At 42.9% G+C, this 27,698-nt stretch overlaps 1 protein-coding gene across 1 annotated transcript, besides 23 other annotated features; it reads left to right on the top strand.

The window, feature by feature from the left end:
* Positions 1-866: 866 nt before the first annotated feature.
* PVX_122030 (hypothetical protein, conserved) lies at positions 867-27,563 on the top strand (the record flags this gene model as incomplete). Its single annotated transcript, XM_001616919.1, has 2 exons — positions 867-21,551; positions 21,744-27,563. 2 exons carry the CDS (start codon positions 867-869, stop codon positions 27,561-27,563), a joined length of 26,505 nt encoding a protein of 8,834 aa, XP_001616969.1.
* Positions 1,448-1,491: a microsatellite.
* Positions 2,076-2,107: a microsatellite.
* Positions 2,585-2,633: a microsatellite.
* Positions 2,815-2,838: a microsatellite.
* Positions 2,842-2,880: a microsatellite.
* Positions 2,978-3,005: a microsatellite.
* Positions 3,072-3,096: a microsatellite.
* Positions 3,574-3,615: a microsatellite.
* Positions 5,225-5,334: a microsatellite.
* Positions 5,447-5,482: a microsatellite.
* Positions 5,589-5,642: a microsatellite.
* Positions 5,808-5,846: a microsatellite.
* Positions 9,068-9,097: a microsatellite.
* Positions 9,666-9,727: a microsatellite.
* Positions 9,869-9,889: a microsatellite.
* Positions 13,709-13,730: a microsatellite.
* Positions 14,431-14,466: a microsatellite.
* Positions 15,219-15,262: a microsatellite.
* Positions 16,926-16,951: a microsatellite.
* Positions 19,439-19,467: a microsatellite.
* Positions 24,676-24,696: a microsatellite.
* Positions 24,911-24,975: a microsatellite.
* Positions 26,870-26,893: a microsatellite.
* Positions 27,564-27,698: the final 135 nt, after the last annotated feature.

The raw sequence follows: 27,698 nt of genomic DNA, 5'->3' as shown, positions 1-27,698 counted from the left end.
TGCATACTGCTTGCTGATGCATAGGGGCGATGCATATTGTGAAGAACGCAATTGCGTGTACATTTTGCTGCGTACATTCGCTTGCATACTTGTGTACATTTTTGTTTCACCATGGTCCCTTCGTTTTGATTAAACTTTTATGTGCCAAAAGATACATATAAATGAAAGATATAAAAAAAAAAGAGCGAACACATTTTTTCTGTAATGTCCTCTTTTTAACCTTCTTAACCTGTTTAACCTGTTTAACCTGCTTAACCTGCTTAACCTGCTTAACCTGTTTAACCTGTTTAACCTGCTTAACCTGCTTAACCTGCTTAACCTTTTTTTTTTGCCATTTGTTTTTATCCGAAAAGTTCATGTGCCGTTTTTTTTTGTTGCAATTTTATTGTGCTACTAAGCATAAGTCTCCTTTATGCAGTGTACACCATTCTTAATGATCGTAATTTTTGCTATGTTTTTTACGCAGTTGCCTTTTTAAGTTGCCCTTGTGTTGTCACCCTCGTAAGTGACAACTTTTGCTCGCCATCCTTTTTGCAATTCTCCAGAGCGAATGCCCGTTTTGGGCTCCCCCTTGTGACGTAAATACTCCGTTTCGTTCTTTCCCCTTCGAAATTATGGCCGGAACGAATTGAAGGTTGCGAGGACCGTAACTGATACGTGTGCGGACGCTTATCAGCACGTTGCACACATGTGCATGTACGTACATACATATATGTATATATATATATGCGTATATGTGCACGGAAAAGCGGGCGCACGAGTGAGAAGACAGATTGGCAGAGGGGCGCGGAAAAGGCACCCCGATTCTTGTGTCGATTCTCGTGCCGATACAAACGCGAAGACCTAAATGATAGTGGCGCGACAAGATGGAGGAAGCACTGGAGAAAAAACTGGTGATGAAGAGATTCCTGCGAAAAAATGAAAAGTTCCAAGATGGAAGGGGCGCGAAAAAAAGGGCACACAGGATAAGAATGGCCCTGCTAAACATGAGCGAAAAAGAAGAGAACTACTTTCTAACGGATGTGTACCCCTTAATCAAAAGTTACATAAGTGATTGCGTCCCCTGCTATTACCGCAATAGGATGTACATTTTTCGGAAAAATATACTTAACATATTCCATTCCATGATATATAAATTTAAAAAAATAAAATACATCATAGAGATTTTTGACATTTGTTTGAATCTCATCGTGAAGCAAAATGAAGAATACACAATTATCTGCATAAGAATAATTACCGAAATATGCAAGTTACATAAGAACGATTTGATTCTGTTCGACATTTACAAATATGTGAATGTTGTTTCTTTGCATATTTTGAAGGCCTTTTACAAGAGGCTACTTGGCAAGGTTAAAAGAGGGAAGTTTCTCAAGTCGGCAATAAATGTGTATAGGAAAAGGCACAAAAATGGTAGGTGTGTACGAAGCAGTGGGGACTCCCTAAAAGTAGTTAGAGAAATAATTTTCTCAAATTATGTTTTGATGAACCTTTATCCGCATTTGTTAAAGAGTAATGAAAATTACGTAAAAATTTTGTGCAAAATTTTGTCCCTCATTAACATACGGGACTTTAAATATTCCAAGCCGTTCTACATAGAATATATTTACTGCTCAAGAGATTTGATTTGTAAAACGTCGTACAGTTACCATTTTTGGGACACTCATTTGTCCGTAGGGGAAAACTCTCTCGGGTGGAGCGATCGTCGTGAGCGTGTTTCATGTCCGCGTAAATTCGAAAGGGTTTACAGCTATTTGCTCGAGGATAGGACCGCTTTGGAGAGGAAATCCATCAGGGGGAATTCCCAATTTTGCCAGAGGGGGGATTCCCACGTGTGCAATTTGGATGAGAGTAACCCGCAGGATAGCGTCCAATTGCCTTGTGAAGTCGCACACGTCAACGATTTGGGGGTGAAGAAAGGGAAGAATCATTCCAGCGATGCCTACGATGCTTGTACTGATAAGACGCAGAAGGTCGATGTGAGTAACAGCTCTGAGAAAAACTCCAGAAACCGCTGCGCTTGCAGTGCGCCCATCGCTTCCCTCCCAAATGATAATTACGCAGAAGAATTTGGCGCCCCATTTGGTGACACCCGCAGTGTGTTCTATCGAAATGAATTCAAAACAGCGAAGAAGCAATTTTACAAAAATGTGAATTACAACAATTACGAGATTGATTTGTTGAAATTGTCCGAACTGTGGAGCCTAAAAAATATGGTTGTGTATATGTTAATCTATTTTTTTAGGATGGAAAAGAGTAATAAATATTTTCATCTTAAGGAATTCCTCCTAGAAAAAATTCTTCAATTTTTGAAATATGACACAAAGCATAGCATAGATGAGGGGAAAATGTTCATCGAACATATTCGGTTACTACTACACGACAGTTTTAAGGAAAATATGAAGCACTATTTGGCCCTTTTTGTAAATCCAAATACGTACAGGAGCTATTTAACGTATAAAAATAATGGGCACTTAAATGTACACGTGTTTATCCTGATACATGATATTTTCCACTACTTTAAGGACCAACCTGTGTGGAATTATGAGGTGATAAAGAGATGCATATCTGCCTACTCCCTTGTCATCATAAGTAAGAAGAGCTTAATCTTCATTCAGAATGTGTGTGTAAAGTTGCTAGTCTACATCATTGAAATATTGTTTGCAATGAAGAAGAAAAGTGCGTCATACTTTTCCCTCTATTTTGACATTATAAATATTGTGCTGCACAAGAGCCATTCGTTGAAGTGCGAATTGTGCGGCCTCTACAGGAGGGTCCTTCGCGCGAGTAGGGCGGATGTGATTAGTGCAAAGGGGGGGACGAGCCAGGGAGGAGGCTCTCCTCTTCGCAAGAACGTCAAATCGACGAAGAACAAATTGTGCACAGATAGAGAAAACGTGAAGTACGACTCGGACAATCTGTGCAAATTTGTTTTGTCGCGCAAATACTTTCTGCAGAACTGGGTGAAAAAAGAGGAACATTTGGAAAAACTTAAGGCGCCTGCTAAATATTGCAGTCGTAAAAATGGAACCAAAAAGGGGAAGGCAGCATTAAAGAGAGCTTTGCTTAATGACTACTACAAGTTGGGGGGAACGCACGACCTAAGTGAACTCCTAAGGGAATATAAATTTTTGCTGTATGCCATTTATGACTGTGTAAGAAGCAACATATGTTATATTTATTTGTATTTTAGCAAGGAAGCCATTATTTGCAAGCTCGATGCAGAGAAAAGGAGAAGAAGTAACATTTCAGAGGATCAAAGTTGTGACAGTTTAAAGGGGGGGTTAAACAGCAGGGGTGAATATGTGGGTAGTGATTTGAATGGAGGGGGCGACATTTTGGGTAGCTTCACTGGGAAGGAAGCGGCAGTCAATGTGGATAGCGCTACTGTGGGCGGTGTAAACGGTAAGAATGCTAAAAAACCCGCAAGTAACAGGAAGAGGATTAAAAAGAGCAGTAGCATAAGTAGGCGGAGGCGCCCCAGTTGCCAGAAAATCCCCAACCGAAGTGTAATCAATGGAGAATCCATTAATGAAGTAAAAAATGGTAACTCTAATGGGAGCTTCACCTTTCAAACAAGTAGTGATAATATTGCTTCCAATTTGGGGAGCAAAGTGAAGAATGCATTTGGGCAATCGCTCAGCATAGGTGAGTATACCCGTAGGGCGGAAAATGGGAAATTAGCAGCTTCCAAAAATTGGGCTGCTTCTTTCAACAAGACGCCCTTAAATGTGAGCGGCACCCAACATGAAGGAAGTAAGTGTATAGCTCTGAACTACCTGGGGAATAACGATGACCTCCTTATTAGTAATCATAACTGCATTGTGAGTAGTGGCGACATGATTGGTGAAATAAATGGAAGGGCCGAATTGGCGTGTGCTGTGAAGGATAGCTATCCTTGTACCTACACAGTTGAAAAGGATTTGCACAGTTATATGAATAAGTATAATAGAAAAAATGAGAGCAAACTGAATGGCCTTATATACGGCGACACTGTGGAAAAGGGAAACACTTCGCAGTTTTTCTCGAATAGGCATAGCAATCCAAATGGGAAAGGAATCGTTAAGGGGGCGCATTGCGAGTCTGTGAAGGAAACACTTTGGAGTACGGAGGGAGACATTTTTGACGAGAAAGGGAAGAACGTAAAAAGTCAATGCGTCATCCAAAATGGCGTTATAGAAAATGGGGATAATCACAATGGGAAGGTTGCCAAGAATGACAACCAGGGAGACGTCTACCGAATGGGTAAGCTCCAACGGAAAGGCTCAGAGAAGGTTTCCCCCAATGAAGCCCCCGTTTATGACACCTTCGAAGAGATGTACGATATTTCCAATTTTGACGTGACCCACGCGCAGAGCGTTTTCTTAAAATCCTACGAACTGAGTGAAGCTTGGGTGAAGATAATACACAAAATATTTTACCGCATGGTGGTATGCTGCATATTGTTCACTTCCTGCTTTTCGCACATTACGGTTGAAAAATTGGGAGTAAGAAGTGGAGCTCTAAGGGGGGTTGTCAGAAAGAAGAAAAATAACGGTGGATCGGATGATCGGGGCGACGTTTCTGAGGAGGACTTCCCCAAAGGGGACACGTGGCTAAATAGAACATGGCGGCCGTACGTCCACATCAACGTGCATAGCTTGTCAAAGGGGGGTAGAAGAAAAGTGTTCGACTGCATCAGTTGCATAAAGAATGAAGAGAAGAATTTGCTGTACATGTGCGCGAACAGCATAATTTCGCTAAGTGGGAATGACTTCCAAGTTTTTATGAATTATTCCATCGAGCCCTTATTCAAACTCCTGTTTCAGTACCCGCAGATATTTTACATTTTCCAAGTGCTCGGTGCAGTGAGCAGCACGAGCGTTTTGTTTTGTAAAGTTTGTTTTGGTTATATAATTAAGAAGATGAAAAAGTTGCCAAGGGTGAAGAATGGCCTCAAACCGCTTCTTCATTTCAGCAAGAGTGTTAGAAGTAGGTTGACGGTAGATCTGTACAAGTGCAAACTTTTGTACAAGCTGAATTCGCCTTATGATTGTTTGCTGGAGCGAAGCCATTGTGACGGTTTCCAGGTGGGCAACGTATGTGCACATAATTCGCCCCTGAGTAGGGGGAAAAATGGGCCGCATGGTGAGAGTGCCAAAAATGGAAGTGGTGCACTAGCGAAGGGGAAGAGGAATAAACGGTATAGTGCATTACGCACACTTGGAATGCAGGTGGATTACTTCGATTTTTCCCTCTTAGAAGAATACGAAAATGGAAGCCGTGGCGAGGGCATTTCTGAATTGAACGATGTGAAGTCCGTTCTCCTGAAGGATGCAAATTATTTTAGAGAATTAACATCCCCCAATGATGTGCAGATATTTCCAGAGTTGAGTAACGGCACCGTCAGCGCGATGAAGGTAGAGAAATTATCTGACCAGAAGTGGAAAAAAAAGAAGCGCTACTTTCTTCATGAGGTGGAAGAACGGGACGTGGTAAACCCCGCCAACTTTGTTTCACCGCAAGTTTTGAAGTTCGCAAAGGGGAAGAGAAGGAAGAGGGAAGCAGCAGAAAGATATGCCACTTGTGCTAACAGTGCAAAGGGTATAGTTTTGAATAGACCCATTTTAGAAAATTCCATGTCGCAGGGAGGTCAGCAGAGGAATTATACACCCATCAGGAGTAGGTCCCTTCCGGGTAATTGTACACTCGGGAGGGGTGTTCCGCACGATTGGCAATTTTCCCAAGGAATTTCTCCAAAGAAGGGGGGAAGTAAAACGGCAAAGAAGAAAAAGAGAAGGCTGTGTGACACCTTTGTAAGGACTAAGAATTACGTAATGGGCTACAATTCATTCTCCATGAATAACACCTTCAACAGCTATATGTCGCATAAGGACCTAATCATTAAGGTGACCCACTTTCTTTTGAAGGTGATAAAATACTACTCACATTGTTATGACCAATTTTTGGGTGAACTAAGAACCATTTCGGAGATTTGTATGGATCTAATTTTAAAAGATAGCAAGTGCATTCAAGTGGTCAATTTGGTGAAATGCCTTCTGGAGACCATCTGTTTTGTAAAATGCGCCAACGAGTTGAGCGGAGACGGGGAGAACAAAACTGGAGTGAATTTCCCACTGGATAAGATGCTTTTTCGGGACCATTCAACCTTTACGAAGTGCATGAAGTGTTTGAAGTGTATGCAGTATATCAGTGCGAGTGGCGAGGCAAATGGAGGGGGGAGCAAATGTGGAGGTGATGTTGGAAGCGCTTTGGGGATTGTAATCGGAAGTGGCGGCATAATGGAGGACTTTTTGAAGAAGGAGAACTCAGTGCAAGGCGTCTCCGATGAGGGAAACTGCCTTCTCGGTGAGAAGGAGAATAAGGATGCGTGTGGGATTGCCTTCGAAAAGGAGCACGCGGGTGGCGGGGAAGTTAGCGGCAAGGAAGAAGCACCCCCCAACGGAGAAGTGAGCGTCAAGAGCGAAGTCACCCACAGTAACGGCGAAGTTAGCGGCAAGGAAGAAGCCATCCGCAGTAACGGCGAAATTAGCGGCAAGAACGAAGCCACCCGCAGTAACGGCGGAGGCAATCGTGAGGCGTGCCACGATGCCCCCGGGCAGGCGAGGAAAGCTAAGTCAAACGGAGATGGTGCTAATAAGGCAAACGGGGATAGTGCTAATAAAGCGAACGAAATAATTGCGAACGTCCTAAGTTGGTTCGAAAGTGTGTACCTGGATTTCCCCAAGTTGTACAAAATGGTGCTGTGCGAAATGTGCCTGCAGCTCCCCATCAGTTATTTCACAAACGAGCGGTTTCACCTCTACATGAAGTCCTTGCTAGTCTGTTTGGGCTCCAAAAATATCAACAGAATAAGAGTTGCGCTGAAGTCCATGGAAGAAAATATATGCATGGCGAATAACAGGCACATTAGGGGAAGCATTTCCTCGTCCTTTTATTTTAAGAACAAAGATGGAACCACGTCGTGCATACTCACCCATTTGATGAAATTCTTGAGAAAAAAAATTTCCTTCCAGTTTAACTTTAACACAATTTACGAGCAGAGGTACTATTTGAACGATCTGTGTAGGAACCCCGCAGATGTTACCCTCCTCCAAATGGGTGTCATCTACACCCAGAAGGTTCTCTCACAGGGGGATGTAAATAAATACATGAGCAAAGTGTATATGGAGAATTTATTTGTCATTTTAAAATTGTATTGCAAATTTTGTGACGATAATGAACTAATGAATAATTACTACCCCCGTGTGAATAGCAAGAGGAGCGTAATATCCCATTTCAGGGTAGGTTTTTTTTTGAAGAGGCAGATAAAGCAGTACAGCAGGAAGAGGTGCATTCAAGATGTGCAGGGTGACACCAAAGGGGGGAAGCTCCTAATGATTAAAAATGAAAGGGCATTAAATGGTGGACCCACTTCCATTGCTAAGAAGCAGCTTGTAGGGATGAATGATTACCCCCCGCTGAATGGCAAGAAATCCTCCTCCTGTGACATCAGCAATTTTAGCAGTGGTTGCAGTATCTCGGATAGGAACAAAAGGAGGAGGAAAAACTTCCCACAGGAGAGTGAAGATAAATGCGAAGGGGGTAGCACCGAAATGTTAATTTCGAAGGAGGGAGAGGGTCTTGCTGAGAACAAAAGTGTCGAAGCGAATGGGTTAAGAAGGGGCAGTAGAAGATCCACATGTAGAAGAAAAACGAGCAGCGTAGTGAACGCAGTAGAGGAAGAGAGCAAATGCAGTGATACGCAAAATGGGCCACCCCCAATTTGTAATGAGAACATCATTAAAGAGATTAGAAGTAATAACGCGGGGCATAACAAAAAAAACAACTCTGCGCAGAAGGGTAGCACAGCAAATGTGGGCGTTGGAATGGTGAACGAAAAGGATGAAGCAGATCGAGTTAACGCCAACTTCGTGAAGTTGCTCATGAGTGGTAACAACTTCGACAGTATTATACAACACATCGATTTGGAAGAGACGCTGAATTATTGCTACAAAGTTTTGAAGAATAACGTGAAGAGCAACAATGCGAAGTGCTTATACTATTATAAGCAGCCGATGATAAATGCGAACATGCGAAGCAAGCTTTGTGTGAGGAAGAAAGCTAACATTTGTGTTAGGAAAAAAAGGAAGAGAGAAAAATTCGGCCTCTTCAATTTTCACGAGTTAGCAAATCTGAGGAAGAGAAAAATGAGCGAGCAGAATGAAGTCGCCACATATGAAGGATCTAACAAGAAACTGAGGGGGTACAGTTCGCCAAGCGGGAGGAACGACAAATTGGCACATTCGAAATGCAGCAGTGGAAAGGATCATTTGGGCGTCATTGCCGAGGTGGAGCAACCCATTTTTAAAGCCACCAAGGAGAGGGGTGCACTACAGGAGGGTGCACTACGGAGCAGTTTGACGCGCAAAATGGAGGACATTCCCCATGGAGGTGCAAATTGCACCAAAGAAAAAGGCACCCGTTTTGCTAGCAGAAAGAAGCTATTCTTCACACGCAACAGAAGTTTCAAGGCGTATAAACGATTTATCGACAACGGGGAGACGAACTATTTTGACCGAAGCGACCTGTGCTATCACTGCACTTTGAAGGACCAGCGAATAAGCTGCTACCGGGTAGTGCTTACCATTTTTATTTTCATTTTTGATCACTCAAAATGTATTTCGGATTTTTACCAGTATATGATTAGAGTTGGTTCTCAAAATGGAGAGTTTAAGAAGGGCGCCAGGAATGCCCCCGTTAATGATAGCACCCAGAATGGGGTAGCTTCACTCACAGCGGGTAGGGTTAATCAGAATGGCGGCACAGTTGATAAAAAGCGGAAAGGATCTCTTAAATGTTTTAACACCACTGTGGGAGATGAACAATCCGCCGCGAACAATGTGAAGAAGGAATGTAGAGCCCCGAATGAGCATAACCCCGCACTGAAGGGAAAAGTGAATAATGCGCGTCGAAGCAAAGGGAAGAATAAGATCTGTTTCGAAACGTGCAAATGTAGGAAGCATTTGCACAAGTATTCCTTCATCTACAACGATAGCAACAACGTGTTTGTGAAAAAATTGATGTACTGTTTTTTAGTCATGTTAGTGGAAATAAATGAGGGAGGAAAAAGTGACGACAGTGGGATGGACGCAGAGGGGGGAAATGCGAAAGTACACCAAAAGGTTCAAAGCAACTGCCGAATGACATGCGGTAACGAAACGTGGAAGGCCAAATTGAAAGAAATAGTCAAAAACGTGGTTAGAAGAATTGGGCTGATACTTTCGAGCAGATTTGTTCTGACAAAAAGGGAGAAATTCATCTACGTAGGGAGCCACAACAATGAGATTGACGTGTCATCGTTCATATTTACCTTCTGCAGCTTAGTCGATTACCACCCGCGTTTCTTACAGATGAGCAGGGAGGGATTGAATTTCATAGAAAAGGTTTTAAAAACTATGTTAAATGTGCAACCAGTGAAGATAAAGGCAGGCATGAAGTGCACCTTCTTTTTTAATTTATGCGCCTGTATTTGTAACCTGTGTAATGCCACCAAAGTGAAGAAAAAAATTTTCGGATTGTTACTACTGTTGAGAGTAAGCCGAATTTTGCCGCCCTACTGGATCAGATTTAACGTTTACAATATTGTACGGGCATTGCTCGCATGCCATGAAAGGTCCCAATTAAAATACGTGGGAATTGTGCAGTTGTTAGTAGAGGAATGTTTTGCGCTAATCATTTCGTCATTATTTACAGGCTACATAGGTGAAATTAACACGTACATTTTGAATAACTTCCGGGGCGTAGATAATACCTTTGTGAATGACATAAGAAATTTATGCGCTGTAAATCAGAAAGTGAATGAAGCGACTCTCAGGGATGTTGAGCGCATTAGGGGCAATGCACTTGGTAAAATAAGAAGCAGTGTGGAAATTATCAGATCATTTTGGGGCCTAAGTAATAAAGAAGTGTACTGTGTTGACGATTATAATGAAGAGCATGCCAAACACGTGAGGAACAAACGACGTTGTAGAGGCAACCCCTTTTGGTATAGGCATGACGAAGTGTACACGTGGGATATCCTATCGTCAAAGGGGAAAAATAGGAGAAGTGAAAATGAGGTGAAAAAGATGAATAAGATTCTGGTGAATATACTAAAAATACTTATATACAATTTAAGCAAAAAAGAACACGACAGACATTTTATAAAAAGGGCATTCATTATTATCTCTAAATTGTTGAGAACAGATACACGGGAATTGCTAACTTATAAGTATTCCCCCACGAGGAATTTATGCCTGCTGGATCTTTTTATGAAGCATTTTTCCATATCGAATTTTGCCAAGTCATCGTTGAAGCGTAAAATTTCGTACCTCGATTTTTACTGTTTTTTTTTAACACAAAAACCGTACATCAAATTTGACTTCCACGTGGTCATAAATTTGATAGAAACGGTTGTGAACATTATAGAGTATCTGGAAAAAAGGGACGAGGAGAACCGGATTTTTAACTACATTTTGAATGGCAATGTGCCTCGTTCGTGTTCAAAGGAAGGTGGAAGTGGGGATCTTTATGAGCGAACAAATCTGAGCTTCCTTTATGAGAAGAGGCCCAGCCACGGCGCGGACCACTCGCACCACGCGCATCGCGCGCATTACGAGTGGAAGAGTCAGAACAAGGCTCACCTGGGGGAGAACGACGGGGAGGTGTACCATTTGGGCGCAAACAACGGTTATGCTAACCATTCAGTTGTAGGCAAGAACTGGCAGGCGCCCTCTTCTAATCAAAATGGGGGGGAGGGCGAAAATGCTGTCAATAGTAAGAACCTGAATGATGAGGTAATTATTCTGCAAAGCACCGTGCCGAATGGTTACAGCAGCCAGCTGAACAGCCAGAAAAATAAGGACCTACAAAATTTGTATGAAAAAATTAAGAAAAAAAATAGAGACTACTCCGTTTTGTATAGTAAGGATTACGCCACCAAATTGGATAAAAACAATGAAGAGCAGAGCAAAGATGTAACCATTGACGATTTAGCCAATAAGTGGGCAAATCACACGGACAACATTTCTAGGCGCTTTAAGGTCTACGCGGATGATAAAAATAAGGAGCATTTCAATGGAATGAATAAGCAGGTGCACTGTGAAGAGGCAACGAGGAGGAAATCCTCCAACTCGTATCATTCCATTTATTTTAACAGCAAACTGACGGTGCTTGATAATGACAAGGGTGTTCTCGCAAAACGTTGTAGTCTACATGGGAATGATGAATTGAACCCGCAAAGTAAAGATGTGTTGGGTAAGCAGCTAGAAGGTTATAACTGCCAAGTGGGTGCGAACGACGTTGTGGAGATTGAGTCCGAACGAGGGGAAAGCCTTTACGTAGATCAAAGCGGTAAGGGAAAAAACGGAAGCGCCCTTGTGAGGGGCACGATAAAATACGGAGTTTCACGCGGCAGCACGGGGGGTCTTGCTGTCAGTTTGGGTAACGCCAAAATGGAGGAGGGGGGGGTACCGGAAAAGAGGCCCATGGATAGTGGTAGCAACCCCAATAACGGAGGCAGCAATAATCTCCTAGAAGAGGAGGAACAGAAGCGTAAAAACTGCGTGATGCGCAACAGTACCTCGAGTTACATTTCCGCCAATCTTGCGAAGTTCAAACTGGAAAATTCGGCAAATGCGAATAGCAGTTTTAAGGATGCGAAAAATAATTTGGTTCAAAAAAACGAAAGTTTGTTAAGAAGTCATATGAAAAGTTTAAACGGACCCAACAGGAATGCTGCAGGTGGTGGTGGAAAGACGTGGAGTGGCAATGCGAAGGGTGGTCATGCTAACTGCTATCAGGATTTCTATTTCAATAGCAAAGAAAGGGAGGAGGAGAAGGACGGGAGCGCGTCGGTCCGTGAGAATGTCATAGTGGTGCCCGACGTCAGCGCGGATTCGGTTCCCAGTAAGGATAAGAAGGAGAAGCTTGGGAAAGAATTTACTAAGGAGCAGTTTTCGCAGGATCATTGCGCGAAGGGGGATTTCGCGCGTGCGAACATGGCAAATGGGCACATTCCAAATGGGCACGCTCCAAATGGGCACACTCCAAATCAGCACACTCCAAATCAGCACCCTGCGAGTGAATCCCTCGCGAAGGAGCAACTGGCGAAGCAGCAACTCCTAAAGGAAGAGTACAAAACGGTTATCGAGTTCTTTCTGTATTTCATGACCTTCGTGAGGATTTCCTTCAGCCACCAGCTATACAAATATTTGCTGCCCACCATGAATGCCCAAATAAATAAAAGGAGCGTGTACCTGTACAATCGGTGCATTCACATTTTAGTGAATTTTTTGTTCAGCAAAGATAAGGAGCTATGTGTTAAGGCAGAAAGCACTCTGCGATTTTTGATTGTCGCTAATGAGCACGATAGGGACTCGGGGCTGAACGACTACGCGGTGAAGAATTATCCGAGGAGTGGCAACAGTGTGGATAAAATTGCGGGGAGAAATGGAGGCCGATTTAGCTGCACCAAAATTATGAATATGAACAAGAATTTTACAAACGTATGGAAATTAAATAAAATCGATTTGAAATTATACCTTAAGTCGATTCTGTGCAATTTGTCATATGCCCTACGAAATAACGGTTTCGTTTTGAAGAAAAATTTTATTATTGGTCTTAGCAAAATATATTCTTTTTTTCCCCAGTTGTTTTCTCTTCATTTGACAGACGGATTTGTTCAGTATGTAAGATTTTGGAATGACAAATGTGGGGAGGATAAATTTGTGCACAAGAATGTTGAAAAGGTGATGGAAGTTTTTTGCAGTTTTTTCACCAGCTCTAGGTTGACGTACGACCAGTTTAAGGAAATTATCGATTTGCTGTTTGGTATATTTAAGCGCGCGCAGAAAGGGAGTTCGACTTGTTTGCCCCATTTGGGTGAGGTAAACGGGTTGGCGGACAGTGGCAAACGGGGCAGCGGTGCGTCGAGCATTCCTAACGCCGCCGCGGGAGTGAATCCGGTTGGTCATTCCGCAGACGTAGGGGTGAATAAAAATGCAGCAGTGAGTGCAACTGCAATTGTGAATAATGGGAGTCCCCCTGTGGGGAAGGGCAAGAACGAATGTGGCGCAAGTGCCCCTGGCGTGGAGGTGCTCGGGCGAGGGAACAACACAGGCATTAGTAATGTAGGGATTAGCAGCGTAGGCATTACCAATATCGGCACTAACAATATCGGCAGTGGCACAATTTTTTCGAACGAAAAAAAACTGCTTGAATATTTCATAACCAATTGCAGCAACAGTGAGAACAGCGAAGTGAACACCCTCTGCATGCGCGCGCTAAGTTTGCTCTGCGCCAACAACCACGAACACGCGCTGAAGTACTTTGTCCAGCAGAGGCATAACCAGAAGGTGTTTTCCCGCTTTGTTTCCACGCTAAGGGTTGAAAACCAAGTGGGGTTTAGAAGATACATTTGTAAGAAAATTCCCGCCCTTGTTAACATCCTGTTAAGATTTATTTGCGACTTTAAAGCGAATGGCTTTTTAATGCATGTGTTTAGCGTGTACCTTTTTAGTGTGAACGATGGGGAGTTACGGGAGGTAATTTCGTACGATTGCTCGAGGATGAAGGAATATGCGGAGAGAAATGTTAACAATAATTTGAAGGAAGATACGTCCCCCCATTTGAAGAGGAACGAACGCATTGGGGAAGGAACAAATGGAGGCGCCCAAAGTGGGAAGTGCAACCAAGGATGTGAGTTAAGGGGCATCCCAATTATGAACGTGAGTAATTTTGTTGCCAACCTTTTCAGCGTAATAAACGTTCTACATGCGGTACTGTTGTATGAACCGTCGTGGATCTTTCTCAATTTTTACGAGGACAGAGTTAGGAAGAATAGAACGAGCCTAATCGAGGTGTTGTACTTGTGCTTGATCCATCTGATTAGTCAGTATTTATCTTCGGAGGACGCTCATTTTTTAGCCTTTTTACGGAGCAGAGAGTGCAAAAAGTGCGTAAAAATTTTGATCCTGTTTTTTCACTTTTCGCGTGATTTGCTCAGGTGCGTAGTGTTGGACTGTTTTCCGCAGCAGAATTGTGCAGCAGTTAGCAGAGGGCGTAAAATGTTAGTGCCTAGGAAGAGCGGCAGGAAGGACGACATGCTATACGACAGTATGAAGTATAATGGTTACCTGTTTTTTCTGAGAACCAATTTGCTCATCATACTGGCGTTTATTGCATGTACAAATGGGGATGAAGATTACAGCTATTTGCACAGTTTTTTTAAAAGGTGTACAAAGAAAGGATTGCGATTTAGGGAAAAGCGATTTTTGTTTTTTACAGTTGTGCGCATTTTGCATAATTTTAACGCGCCAATTTTGAGCCAATTTTTTGAGACCGCCCTACGGTTTTTTATCGTGCCTATATTGAGGGAGTATATTAAGAGAGTCGAAAAGGTGAAGCACATCACTTTTGCGGAGGAGAAATGTGGGCCAAAGTGCAGTACCCATGAGAAAGAAATAATCAGTGGAATGCAGCGCCATGGAATGGTCATGAGTGTACACGCGAAGTTGTTCTCCCAAGCGGACACGAATCAGATTGGTCGAAATGAGAAAAGCAATTCGCTGAAAATAGATAACAGCTGTAGGAGTAATTTGTTTAACGCTAACTCGTACGGGAAAGCAAGTGGCGGCGCTTCTACAACTGGCAATAATGTCAAGATAGGCAACAATTACGATTACGCGGGGGAGGCAGGCTTTTGGAGAGATCAAAATGGGGTGAGCGGCGCGAATAACAACGCGTATGTTAACCTGGCGAGGAATAACATCTGCGCATCGGCGTTCATTAGGAATTCACAGAACTGCACGTTTGTGCATAATTTAAATGACAACAGTTGTTCTGGCAGCGCGAATAATGACTACTCTTTGTTCTATATGTCCATTCATGGGGATAGGAGAAGCGTGCAGCTTTATCCTTTTTACAACCACAGTTTGTTTTTTAGCATAAATGAAATTTTCTACGCGTTGAAGGCGCTGCTAGGAGGGGGAGCCCATTCGAAAGAAGTTATCCTGCAAAAGTTGGCCATAAGCAGAATGGTTGTAGATCTGGTCAGAAGGGTAAAATGCGAGGAAAGCAAAATGATCATGCTGAGCTATGTAAGAAGGTTTAACAGTGAGTGTGTGAATTTCCCGTGCGATGATGTGAAGCAGTTAAGCATTCGCAACATTATCAACGTGTGTAGGTATAGCTGTGATGGCGCATTGACCGATTTGAGGGCCATTTACCCGCAGTTGCTTCATTGCTATAAGAATGAAGAAAACGATTTAATGAAATTAAATTTACAGGAGCTAGCAAAGGTAGTCGCCCTGAGGAGAGAACAACATGGGAAGTATTCCAGCAAGGGGAATGTTCTACTTCGCAAAATGAAAAGAAGTCACTTGCATTGCTATTACTGCAAGGTTTGTAGTGGAAAGGGGGTGGTGGAGGATAATAGGAAACGGAGCTGCGCTTTTTACCCCCATGGGAATAGTTTCCATAGCGAAGTGGTCAAAATCACACAGAATAGCAACTACTTGTTCTGCAAAAATGGCCTTATAAAAAACTGCTGCTTATCCAACCCTAGAGGGGTCATTCTGAGCCATTTTAAGAAGGACAAAACTGTGTTTAATAAAATGCACATTTTAGAAGTTGCACTGGCGCACAAGTACGATTTTTTTAATGTATACCCCTATGTGATAGCCTCGATTTTTAAGAATTTCGAAAAAATGAGCAGCCGCGTATGCATTAATGGGAAGAGGAAATCCCTTTTGATTCGCGCGTTGAGTGTTGCACTGGCGTTTATAAAGTTCAGTATTTTTTGCAACTCCGTTCATGAGCTGTTCTGTTTGGTAAATGATGAAGTCGTTCTCAGGGGAAGGGATACCTTAGGAAGGCACGACATGGAGGAGCGGAACGAACGGGGAGCACCTGGAAAGAATACACCAAATGGAAAAAGCGACCCTCGTGCATTACGCGAATTGCGAACTAAAGGAAAGGTCCCCAGCGCAGAACAGGAGAAGCATGAAGTGATCGCGCAAAACGTGAACGCTGGGCAAAAATCGAGAAACCGAAAGAGAGACGTTATCACTCAGCGGGACAGTGGATGCATTTCTGCACACCCAGGGGAGGAGAACAAACAAATTGGTAATCGCAACGGGGCTGTAGTTCTGCAGGGGGGTTCAATCCCAAAGAACAAATCTGCCGCAAAACTGACCAAGCTGATGAAAACCATGTTAAATTATTATGTAAAAACCGGAAAGGATGACGAGAAAAGGCAGCTCTTCCTCATCGGCCTTGTGAACGTAGTTAAGAAGTACAATCGGATATACGTTAACTACGGCATATTAAACGCCCTGACAAATTTGATCATTTCGAGCCTGTTGCAATATGGAAACGATTTGCAAAGAGCCAACATGACGAATAAAATTTTGAGCATCCTTGAAAATATACTGAGAATTAAAAATAATGTAAAAATAAAATATGTAGATGTGTACAAAACGCTCATGTGCTTTTATTCTATAAAATGCACTACTAAGGAGTATATGAGGAGGAGGAAAGGAAAGGGTGGAAATAACCCCCCCCAACTGTGTGATGGTGGCATGTTGCAAAATTTACTTCACAATATTATTACTTTGGAAATGCACAGTATGCGAAGCGGAAATGGCGAAGTACCCGTGCGTAGCTTTAGTGGGTGGTCCAGTCATTCCAACGAGGGAGCAGTTGCAAATGAGCACGGTGATGGGATGGCAGATCAGGTAAATGCCCTTTCGTGCACGAACGAAAGGACATACAGTTTTACGAACAATTCTGAGGGGAAGGAATCCTTTAATGGATTTTTAAACAAGGAAAAATTGCCCAGTGGCAGTTTTGCGGATGATACCTTCAGCAGAAATGGAAGGAGTTCCAGTGCGCAAGATGGGCAAACGGGTTACTTAAGGGAAGAGAGCCTAAGCGGTGCCCCTAACGTTTCCAATGGGATGGATAAGGAAGGAAGGGATACTGCTGACAAGTCGCAAATGGTTAGCGCTTTGAAGAATGCTCTGCTGAATGAGATGGGAATAAGTGATGAGAGAAAAATGCACACGCTGAATGGGGACTTTTCCAGTGAGGAGAAGCGTGCAGAACAAATTAGCAACGCGTACGAAATGATAAATAAGGGATATGGCATGAACGTGGTGAAGACCATTTATAGGATTTTAAAAGTGTTGATGAGGTATGCGAATAGGAAAAGCATTTGCAAAAGTTTGCACATTTTAAGTTGCATCTTTTACTTATTACTCAATTTTGACAACAAGAGGGTGGAAAGGGCCACCTTATTACTAATACACCACATCGTAATAACGCACAGTTTGTTCGTGGACAATTTGGGCAGCATAATCGGTGGAAGTATCTCCCAGGGGGGGGAAAATGGCGATTCGGGTGAATCTAGCCAGACGGGTGTTAATCAGGGAAAAGATGACACGAAGAAAGAGCCGCATTTCATGTTCAATATTCAGTTTGAAAGGGAACAAAGTGTCGCCAGCAAAATTGAATTTTTGCATGAAATGTTGGTTAACCTATGCCTTGGGGGTATGGACGTGTATAGGAAGAACAACAGGGCGTATTATATGGATAACACGCTGTGTGTAGAGGCAAAATTAGAAACGAGCCTAAACGTGTTTGCTCTGTTCTGCCAGATTTATGATAGAACTGGAGAAAATCAATACGCACAGTTGATTAGGTTTCTCATTTTGGAATACCTAAAAAGGCTGAGGTGCATCGCTTCATACTGTTTGAGGAAGGGGGGAAGAATGGCTACCCTGAAGCAGTTGCTTTTTTTGATAAACACGAATCTGCATTTGGTGCATAAGAAGGAGGCCATACACTGCTTGGAAACCATGCAGGCGTTACTTCTGTTGGAGTGCAAAAGTGGTGCCAATTTTCATTTGTTCATTTTGAATATGAGTGATTACCATTTAGCGGATGTGCCCAAACCTGTGGAAGGACCGATGGAAGGTTTTTCCGCAGATGTGATGTCCGACCGTTCTACTTGCCCATCACCCATTGAGGATGAAGGGAAGGAGCGCAAAATTAGGAAAAAGGCGCAAGTGGAAGAAATAATAAACGAACTGGGTGACAAAAGGGTTAGTAGTTTTCAGATCAGCCACTACATCAGGTATGTAAATAGCGTGCAGGGTGAGGCAGGCGCATGTAATTATATGCACAATTATAGGGTAGCGAGGAGGTACTTTCTTTCCAAGGATAGGATAATATACGAAAGGAGAAGAAAAAACTGCTTGAGGGGCAAAATCAGTCGTGAGAAAATGAACCATAGGCAGGCGACGAACGATTTGTATGCACGTTTGTTCTGTAGGGGGGGCGGTAACAATTGCGCGGGGGGCACCCACGTGAGCGGAAGTGTGCAGGTAGGAGGTGTTCAAGGGGGGGGTAAAAATGGTGTGAAAAATGGTGCGAAAAATGGTGAGAAAAAGGGTGCGAATAATGGTGCGAAAAAGGGTGCGAATAATGGTGCGAAAAATGGAGCAAACAATGGTGATACAAATGGCGGAGAAAATGATGGCAGAACGGCGGCTGCAAACGATGTTGCCAAACCGCATATCAGGGGAGCCACAAAACTGAGGAAGGAAAAGAGAAGAAAACGATTTTACAAAAGATTGAAATGCTATGATGAGATCTTTGAGGCGTCCACCATTGAGGAAAATCTATGCGAAGATTTATTTTTGTGCAAGAGGAAGAAGCTGAAGAGGTTTTGGTCGTGCAGGAGTAATGAAAACGTAGGCATAAACCTATCATCGGAAGAAAAGGCACATTTAATTAGAAACCTAATCATCTTTGATTACTCGGATGACTACCATTGTTATGTAAAATATTACGACATGTTACTGCACTTTATTAAAAGCCAAAAGGAGAAGTATTCTGAGAGGCACCATATTATCGATTTGAAGAATATGTTTTTAAGGCACCTACTGCCAAACATTTTAAGGGGGACGTTTTCATTTATTCCGAAGGTTAGATACACTTGCACGCAGCTTTTTCAGAAGTATTTTCTCTCCAACGATCTGTTTGAGTCCATTTGTTTTTTGTTCAAGAACGATTATTTTAAGCATATCATTGATAAGTATTTTGTGTGCCTATTTTTGAATGTGTTGTTTTCGTTCTTTAAGCACAACGCGGATACGTACGTGTACTTGAAGGAGAGAACGCCGGGCTTGGTGCCCTTTCCGTGCAGGCGCAAGGGCAAGCGTAGGCGGAAACGCGCGAAGGGGGGAGGGGTTACCAAGGAAGCGGTTATTGAAGGAGCGGTTAATGTAAACAGGATTAGTGCAAACCCGATCAATGCAAACTCAGCGAGGCAGACTTGTTCTGACGAAACGAAGAAAAAAAAGAAGCATTTCAAGGCAAAGGGGGCGTGCGCGGCCACCAACCTGGAAAATTACAACAGCGATTTCGTCACGTGGAAGCGGTACTTAACCAAGTATTGCTGCGAACAGCAAAGCTTCGTGAACAAGTGCCAAGAAAAGTTTATCAAAGCCAAGTATTTATTTAAACCAATTCTCATGTTGGCAAATATTTTTAAGGAATATTGCCGATCGGTGTGGATAGATTTGTTTGCCCAATTGTTCAATTTTTTCAGCAGCGAGCAAATTAATGAATTAAATTTTTGCATCGTTCATTTTTTGTACAATTATATTAGCTTCGTTGAGGCATCTTCTAATAATTATAAGATGTGCGCGTCGAGCGAGGGGAATGAGAAAGGCGCTTCTACTTTGAACACCAGTTGGAGGAAAAACAAAGCTTTTCAAAATAATGTGTATGGAAATGACTACAACGTGAATGTGCTAGAAACTACCTTAACGTGCATATTTAAGGCCCGCGTTATGCTGTACGTCCCCACGGAAATTATTTTATACTGCGCGAAGAACTTTTGCACGTATGAAATTTCGAAATGTATGCTACAAATGTTGCTGTTTTATAATTTGAGGAAAATGAAGAGGTTGGGCCGGGGGGGCGAAGTGGAAAATGCGGCCCCTATTGGGAAGCAGGCAACGGGTGCGATGGAAGCGGCTGGTGTGACAGGTGCGATAGGTGCGACAGGTGCGGCAGGTGTGACAGCTGCGGCAGATGTAACTGCTGCTTCCGGTGAGAACAAAATCGCCGCGCAGAAACCAAGCAGGAGTAAAAATAAGAAGCAAAGCGAAGGTGCAACTGCGAATAAGGGGGGAGCCCCAAGTGACCGAATGCAGAACAGATTGGCCATTGCCGCTAAGGAGGAGGACCCCGTTAGCGCAATGAAAAAAAGCTACAACAGCTATAAGCAAATCATCAACTGTTTAATCGAAATAAATAGCGACTTGAATGAGCGTGACAATGTGTACGCCCTGAGGACGTATTACGTGAGGAACTTTGAATTTTCCAAGTCTCTCTTTTTTAACCATTACAATTTGTACTACAAAAATGAACATTCCTATTTGAAGCATTTTATGAGCTATGAGAGTTTGAACTTAACAAAGGAAGAAGTAGATATCAACAGAGTGAATTGGATTGACAGCTTGAAATATTTTAGTAAAGTATCTTGCATAGAGAGCTACATGAAATTAATGCAGGTGAAGGAGGGACTGAAAAAGAATGGGGACTCCAGGACATCCCAGTTGAGCACCGGCCTACTCCTATCAGAGGAAAGAAAAGAAGATCCAATTGTGCTCAGTTGCAACTACCAAACGGTGAGGAGTAACTACCTAACGAATTTGAATAATGTGTATTGCATAATAAAGGACAATTTGAAGTGTATTCACGTGCAGGATAGCGTGGGGAGGATGAGCGCGGAAAGCAGCAGTGAAGTTAAAGGTGCTGGGCTGCACCCGGTGTGCGAAATGGGAGAAGCCCTCAAGGGAGAGTCCAAAAAGGGAGAAGGTGGGGGAAGTGCCAATAGTTGCGATAACGGCAGTGGAGCAGTCGCAAGTACGAAGAACGATATGGCGCTTCTAAAAAAAAACAGTGCGAACTCGAGAAAATCGCGAAGAAGCAGAACGAACAGCTTAATTAGCTTAAAGTTTAACAAATCGGAGGACGGGAAAATACAAACTACCATTCATGATTACTTTAAGAGCAACAAAAAAACGTCATCGGAGAACCAGGAAGGGGGAGCGCACACTGAAGGGCATAACAAGGAGGGAGAGGATGCGGCCAAGCAGACGAGTGAGAAGTGCCCGAATGGCGAGGGGAGCGCGCACGACAGCAATAGCAACAGCAATAGCAATAGCAACAGCAGGCGCAGTAGCAGGCGCGACAGCGTAAGTGATAGCAGACTGAATAGCATTACCAGTGGGAGTAACAAGTGTGGCGAGGGCACCGACCCTAATGGCGCCCACAGCAGCAGTGAGAATATTAGAAGTGGTAACTACAGCGGTGGCGGCGATGGCGGCGGTTGCGGCAGCATTGCCGATTTGCTGAAAGGGTCAAGCAGCTGCGGGGAGGGGGACCACATGAAGAGCATCGTGCATTCCTACTTGGAAAAAATAATCTACAAGTTGCAGGAAAATAGCGACACAATTGTTGAGAGCATGCAGGGGAACGAGAGCATCGAAATTGGCGAGGCCCCCCTTGAAAGGAGTGTCCAAAGGAGCGAAGAAGCGAAGATGGCGGCAAGCGCAGATGCAGGTGCGAGTGCTCTCGGAAAGATGGCGTGGGAACGGGGAAACCCATTCAGCGAGGGTAAACCTTTTTTGGGCAACTTGAATGACCAGAGTAGTGTATTCCTTTTGAAAAAGTTTAAATTCGATTTGAAGAGCAAACACATAAGAACAGTAAAAGAAAACATAGACGATGGGATGAATCTGCTAATTAACAGAGTGAGGCAAATGTGCAATTATAGGAACAACAATTTGAGCCTTCTATTTGCCCACGCGGAACTGTTTGAACATGCGCAAACGAGCATAGAAATAATAGGGGAAAACTCGCTAAAAAAAAAGCAAGCACAGAAGGAAGAAAATGAATTGCAGCTAATATGCCTTTTGCATAATTTGTTTACCATGTGCAATAAGGATAGTTCTATGTACGTGTATGATGACATTCACAATATGAAGTATGCCTATCGGTGGAAGCTACTTTTTTTAAAAATCTGTAAAATTTTTATGGACAAATGTGGGTTGTCCCCCTTTTCGAACGTGGGTTGCACCGAAAAGTTGAGTGAGAAGTGCAAGAACTATCACTTATTAAATTTGATGAAGAAGATGAGGGAGATGAACAATATGTCGTACAATTATTTTGATAAGCTGTACGATAATTTTGTGCACAAGGGTGGTAGCAACGGAAATAGCACCAACGGTAGTAGCAGTGGAAATAGTACTATCAACCATGGTAGTAATATCGGAGGCAGAGTGCTCGATGCTAAGTGCAGCTACATGTATAACATGGAAATTATAAAAATGAATTTGAAGAAATTAATCAACATTAACATCTCAAATAATGGCTACAATATAACGCACAACATGCTGGAAAAGTACAGCAGCATCGTTTGTGATGAAACCGAATTGTGCAAAAAGAAAAATTACTGTAAGAGGGAAAAAAGGACAAACATCTCCCATGAGGATAATTACCTATACATTAGAAATATGGAATACGAATATTTCAATATATGTATTAATTTGCGAAAATTGGGGAAGAACACATTTCTTCATAAAGTTGTAAAAAAATTGAAGTGCTACATTAACTCACTTAATCTTATTAACACATTTGACTTTGACTCCGTTCCAATGGTCAGCTACGAAAAGTTTCGCAGTGAGTTCTTCTACATGAAGGGAAAGATTCTGTGCAACTTGAATAAAATTATTTTATTTTTGTATAGAAATAATTTTATTGAGAAGAATTCCAAGCTGAACTGTGACAGGTGTAGGTACATGTGCCAGGACATCTCAAGGGAGGATGAAGCGGGTTATGCGCAGATTAGCACTGACATAGTTTTGCAGGCACTGGGGAGCCCTCAGAGGACGGACGAGGAAAAAAGCCTGAACATTTTGAGCGCACTTGCTACTAACAATGATGGCTGCAGCCCGAGTGATAAGGGAGATAACAAGAAAAACAAGAAGAGAAAAAAAGGCACAAATGCTGCCAACGAAACGTTGCACCTTTTGCAGGAAGAATTATTCCACAGTAGCATTGCTGAGGAAAAGAAGGAAGAACCCGCGGATGATAAAACTGTGAAAAGGAAGAAAAGAAGTAAAGTCATCAAAGCAGCTAGCGAAACGGCAGAAGATAGTGAGAAAAAGAGCGTACAAACGAACGGACAAAGTCCTTTGCATGAGAAGGAGATAGATAGCCAGATCGAAGGGAGCGACTGTAGAGAATCCAATAAGGAGGAGAAAAAAATAGCAAAAAAGGGAGAGAAAAAAAGGCAACATGCGAAAAATAACGGAGAGTACACCTGCAAATGTGACCATAAAAAGTGTAACCTATTCGATGGAAATTTAATTGAGGAGTGCTTTCTCTCCTCCCTGAAGATATACCCACTGGAAAATAATTCCTGGGCACTCTGGGCCGACTACTGCAAGAAAGCTTTTAAGGAGAACAAAAATGTATCATTCTGTTTAAGCTCCATTATTTCCTATTTGATCTACTCCAGCTTGAATACCCACGAGGGGTTCTACCACCTGAGCAACGTCCTCTATTTGGTAAGCGCAGATGTGAAGGATAATTCGGTCATGCAAGTTTTTAACAAATACAATGATAATATATGCCCCAATTTGTGGCTGTTCTATCTGCCCTTCTTAATGAATAATATAAATGTTTATAAGGAGAATTATTTGTATTTTCACAAAATTCTGCATGTCCTTATGCGGAAGTATCCTCAAGATGTGTTTTACCATTTCAGAGCCTTGCAAATTGAGAGAAACGATAAGCTGTACTACCTGCAGGGGAGTAGGAACAAGAAAAAAGGCATGGGTGGAAATTCCTCTTTAATGAAAAGTAACGTACATATAGTGAAAGATCCCCATGGGGGAAGTGACAATAAGAAAAAGTTCCAAATGGAGGATGTAATACTTTTCGGTGATGACGCGAAGCAGAGTGAGGGGCAGAACGTAAGAGCGTATGCTTCAAAGGGGGGCAGTGGCAACGTAGTTGGTGAGAGTGGAAGCGGCAAGTTGTGCACGTTGGGTGGAGCCGACGCTGGGGGGGACACCCCCACTGGGAAACGCACTGGGAACGGAAGTGATAATCGAAATGCCAATCAAAGTGATAATCGAAATACCAAGCAAAGTGATAACCGAAGTGACGCGCGCAAAGTGAGGACGCGCGGGAAGAACCCCAAGGGGGCCAAGCAAAGGGGCGAAAGGGGGGCTTCCCCTGCTGCCGCAAATCCGCCCGTCGCGGAAAAGCCAAAAGGGTACCATTACGCAGACCTATTTAGGGACGGCTTTGACCAGTTGATGAACGTGTTTAAGAGCAAACATGGGGATGTATATTTCGCGCTTAACTGCATGTGCAATGAAATTTTAAATTACACCCGATTGCAACCACATGAGGAGACGTACTACATGGTGGGGAAGCTGCTAGATCGGTGCCTGGAATTCCCCTACGCACAAACGCACGTGTCGAAGTTTATTCAGAACATGACAGAGAAGTATACGCTGTATAGGCGATATAAAGCAAAAGTGAAGAAAAATTACGCAAGTAGCCGAAGCAGCAAAATGGCTATTAAAAATATGAATCTCTTTTGGAAGGAATTTAAGAAGGATGTAAAATTGCTAAAGAGAAATGTACGTATGAGGAGAGGAACCATGAACAGCGCAGGTATTAAGAAGGGGAACATCAAATCGTGTGTGATGAGCAGCTTCGTAGGAGAACAAAACAGAGGCGACGTGGCAACTCCCCATGGTGGTGAACTGAGTAAGAACCGTCGAAAGGATAACTACTTCTCTTTAGAAGAATTTCCCCAAATTGCGAAAAAATGGAAAGATATACTCTTCGTAATTATTCATTCGTTAAATGAAAATCAGGGGCTCGATTATTTCTCCCACTTTTTGTTTGATATGTTTTCCAATTTTCCCGTAAAAATAGAGTTGCCAGGTCGTAGGGTAAAATACATAGGGGAGCATTTAAACTACCTGAACGATTTAAACTTATATTGCCCTACGAGCATTGTCAAGCTGAACAAGCCCCTAACACCCACCGCTTTAAGTAACAACTGCATGAAGAGGATTAGCTTCCTCAGCAGCGATGGAAATATTCAGCACTACACCGTACAGCCTTGTAATTCCATTCGCAGCAAATCAGAACATAAGTTTACGCTGTTACAAATTTTGATGAATAACACGATGTTTAAGTTTTCCCAAACGAAGAAGAGGGGGCTATCCTTTGGGATAAATATTCATACCCCCCTGCACCCCAGTTTTAGATTAAAGGATGAAACGTTTGAGGACATTTCGCTGAAGGAGCTGTACAATGATTACACGCTGGTGACGAGGAATGAAAATTATTCGCTAGATAATGTACTACTACATCATAGAAATATTGTCAAAAATTCAATACGCACATTTTTGCTGAACAAAATCGAATGCGTGATGAAGGAGCAGGAGCAGGAGCTAGCCATGACGGAAAGGAACAAAAGGAAGAACAGTTTACCCGATAAAAGGAACGAAAAAAAAGGAGCCATTCTTTTGAAGAAAGCCAAGAGTGAAGAAATTCCCAGAATAAGAGCCGCAGGAAGTGTGGTAAAAAATACCATCCTGAAAAAGAACTCTTGTGATGCTTTCGTGAATGCAAAAAAAAGTGCCAGTAACTCCAGTTTTGGTAACACGCTTAGAAAGGTCGAAGAAACGTCCTGCAGAACGCAGATGGATTATTACACTTCCCTATCGTACGAAGAACTAATCCATACGTTTAGAACCAAGGAATGGTTCAGGAAGTCCTTCAAAAAATGCGTGAGGAAAATTGTAAAATTACACTACAGAGATATCTGCAAAATGGTGCCGAGAAATATATTGAAGAATTACTTCTACTCCCTGCACAACAGTTTAGAAAGTTACTACGTTATGAATAGCCAGTTTGTTAAGAGCTACTCTCTCACGTGCATGTTGAATTACGTTTTTTTTCAACAAAACTCATCGCTAGATAGCATTCTGTTGTCCAAGCGCTCAGGAAGAACTATGTATTTGGAGGGGAAACCCTCCTATATGGATGTGCCCAAATATTATCCTAACAAAAAGGAGATGCAGAAGAGGGGGGTGCCCTTCAGACTTACCCGTAACATTCAACAGCTTATTGGGTTCCAAGGCCTGCGGGGATCCTTCCCATCCAATTTTTACGTATCAATAATGGCTCTAAAAAAAAACATGAACTATTTAAGAGACTTTTTAAATCTTACCACTTTGGATGATTTTTATTCCCTGTACGTTTATGGGGAAAATAGAAAAATTCTGCAAAAGAAAGCGAAGAGTTTGAATGACGAGAAGGTTAAGAATGCTTACGTGAAATCCTTTCATGTGGACGATGCGACAAAAAAAATGATCGTAAAGGATGCGGAAGAGCATGTAAGGAACGTATGCTACCGAGTTTGCTGCTTATATAAAAACAGGTTAAATAGGAGGAAGAACGGTTCTCTTGCAAACGCGGAGGAGTGCAAAAGGGAGAGCGACGTTGTTAAGCCATTTGAGTACTACTCCGATTTGCAGGACATCTCCTTATCCGAATTGTCCTCGGAGGACGACCATGAGCGTGCGAACAATAATGAGGATAAGAACGCACAGAATGCGAAAAGGGCTAATGCGAAAAGGGCTAATGCGAAAAGGGCTAATGCGAAAAGGAAAAGAAGCGAAAAAAGTGAAAGAGGCGAAGCGCAGTCCAAGCTGCTGAAGGGAGAGGGTAGCAGCAAAATGTGTAAGAGTAGGAGAAGTCCTGTGAAGAAGGAACCAACGGAGGGGGACAAAAACGTGTGCGATAGGGGGGATCCCCTACCCAGTGGAGCGAACATCCCGAATGGGAATTCGCCCAACAAGGGGGGCAGCGCGGTGGGGGAGGAGGCGAAGCACATTGGGGACAATGAAAGAAGTGGCCATAACGAGAGTAATGCGGGTAATGCGGATAGCTTGAGCAATGCGAATAACGTGAGTAACCCCACTAATACGAACAACGGCGCTGCCCCCAGCAACGACAACAGCAATAAGAAAAGGCGAAGGAGCAAGAAGAACCCAAGTGGGGATCCAAAGGAAGAACAATCGGAGCCGAACCGGGCGCAATCGCCGATGGAGCAAAAAACAGGGGAGGAAAACGCCACCAATAAACAGAGCAAGAAAAATAAAACGAGTACTTTTAAAGGTAAGGATAACAAAGCACAGGATGGAGATGGGGAAAATGTTACGAAAAGTGGGCCCTTCGATAAGGGGCGAGACCAAAATGCGGAGTCAAAATGCGCTGCAAACAATTTGCAGAAGGAACAAAATGCAAAGCTTAGGGAAAACGGGGATACACACATGGATGAATCACACAATTCTGTGATAGATTTAATGGAAATCTCTATGAGTAAGAAGTATTTAAAAACGGCGAATGGCCCCTGGTTTCCTTGGTTCTGAATGGGTACCTCGCGGGGGTTCCCCTGCTTGCGTGTAGGGCGTATATGAGTGGACCCGGTTGGTGAACTGTAAATTGGAAATTGCATATTGCAAATTGCAAAATGAATTGGGAATAATTGAGGAGGAACTGCGGGC

Source organism: Plasmodium vivax, chromosome 14 (genome assembly GCF_000002415.2).
Source record: "Plasmodium vivax chromosome 14, whole genome shotgun sequence".
NCBI classification, from domain to species: Eukaryota; Apicomplexa; class Aconoidasida; order Haemosporida; family Plasmodiidae; genus Plasmodium; species Plasmodium vivax.
This window is presented reverse-complemented; position numbering and strand designations above follow the sequence as displayed.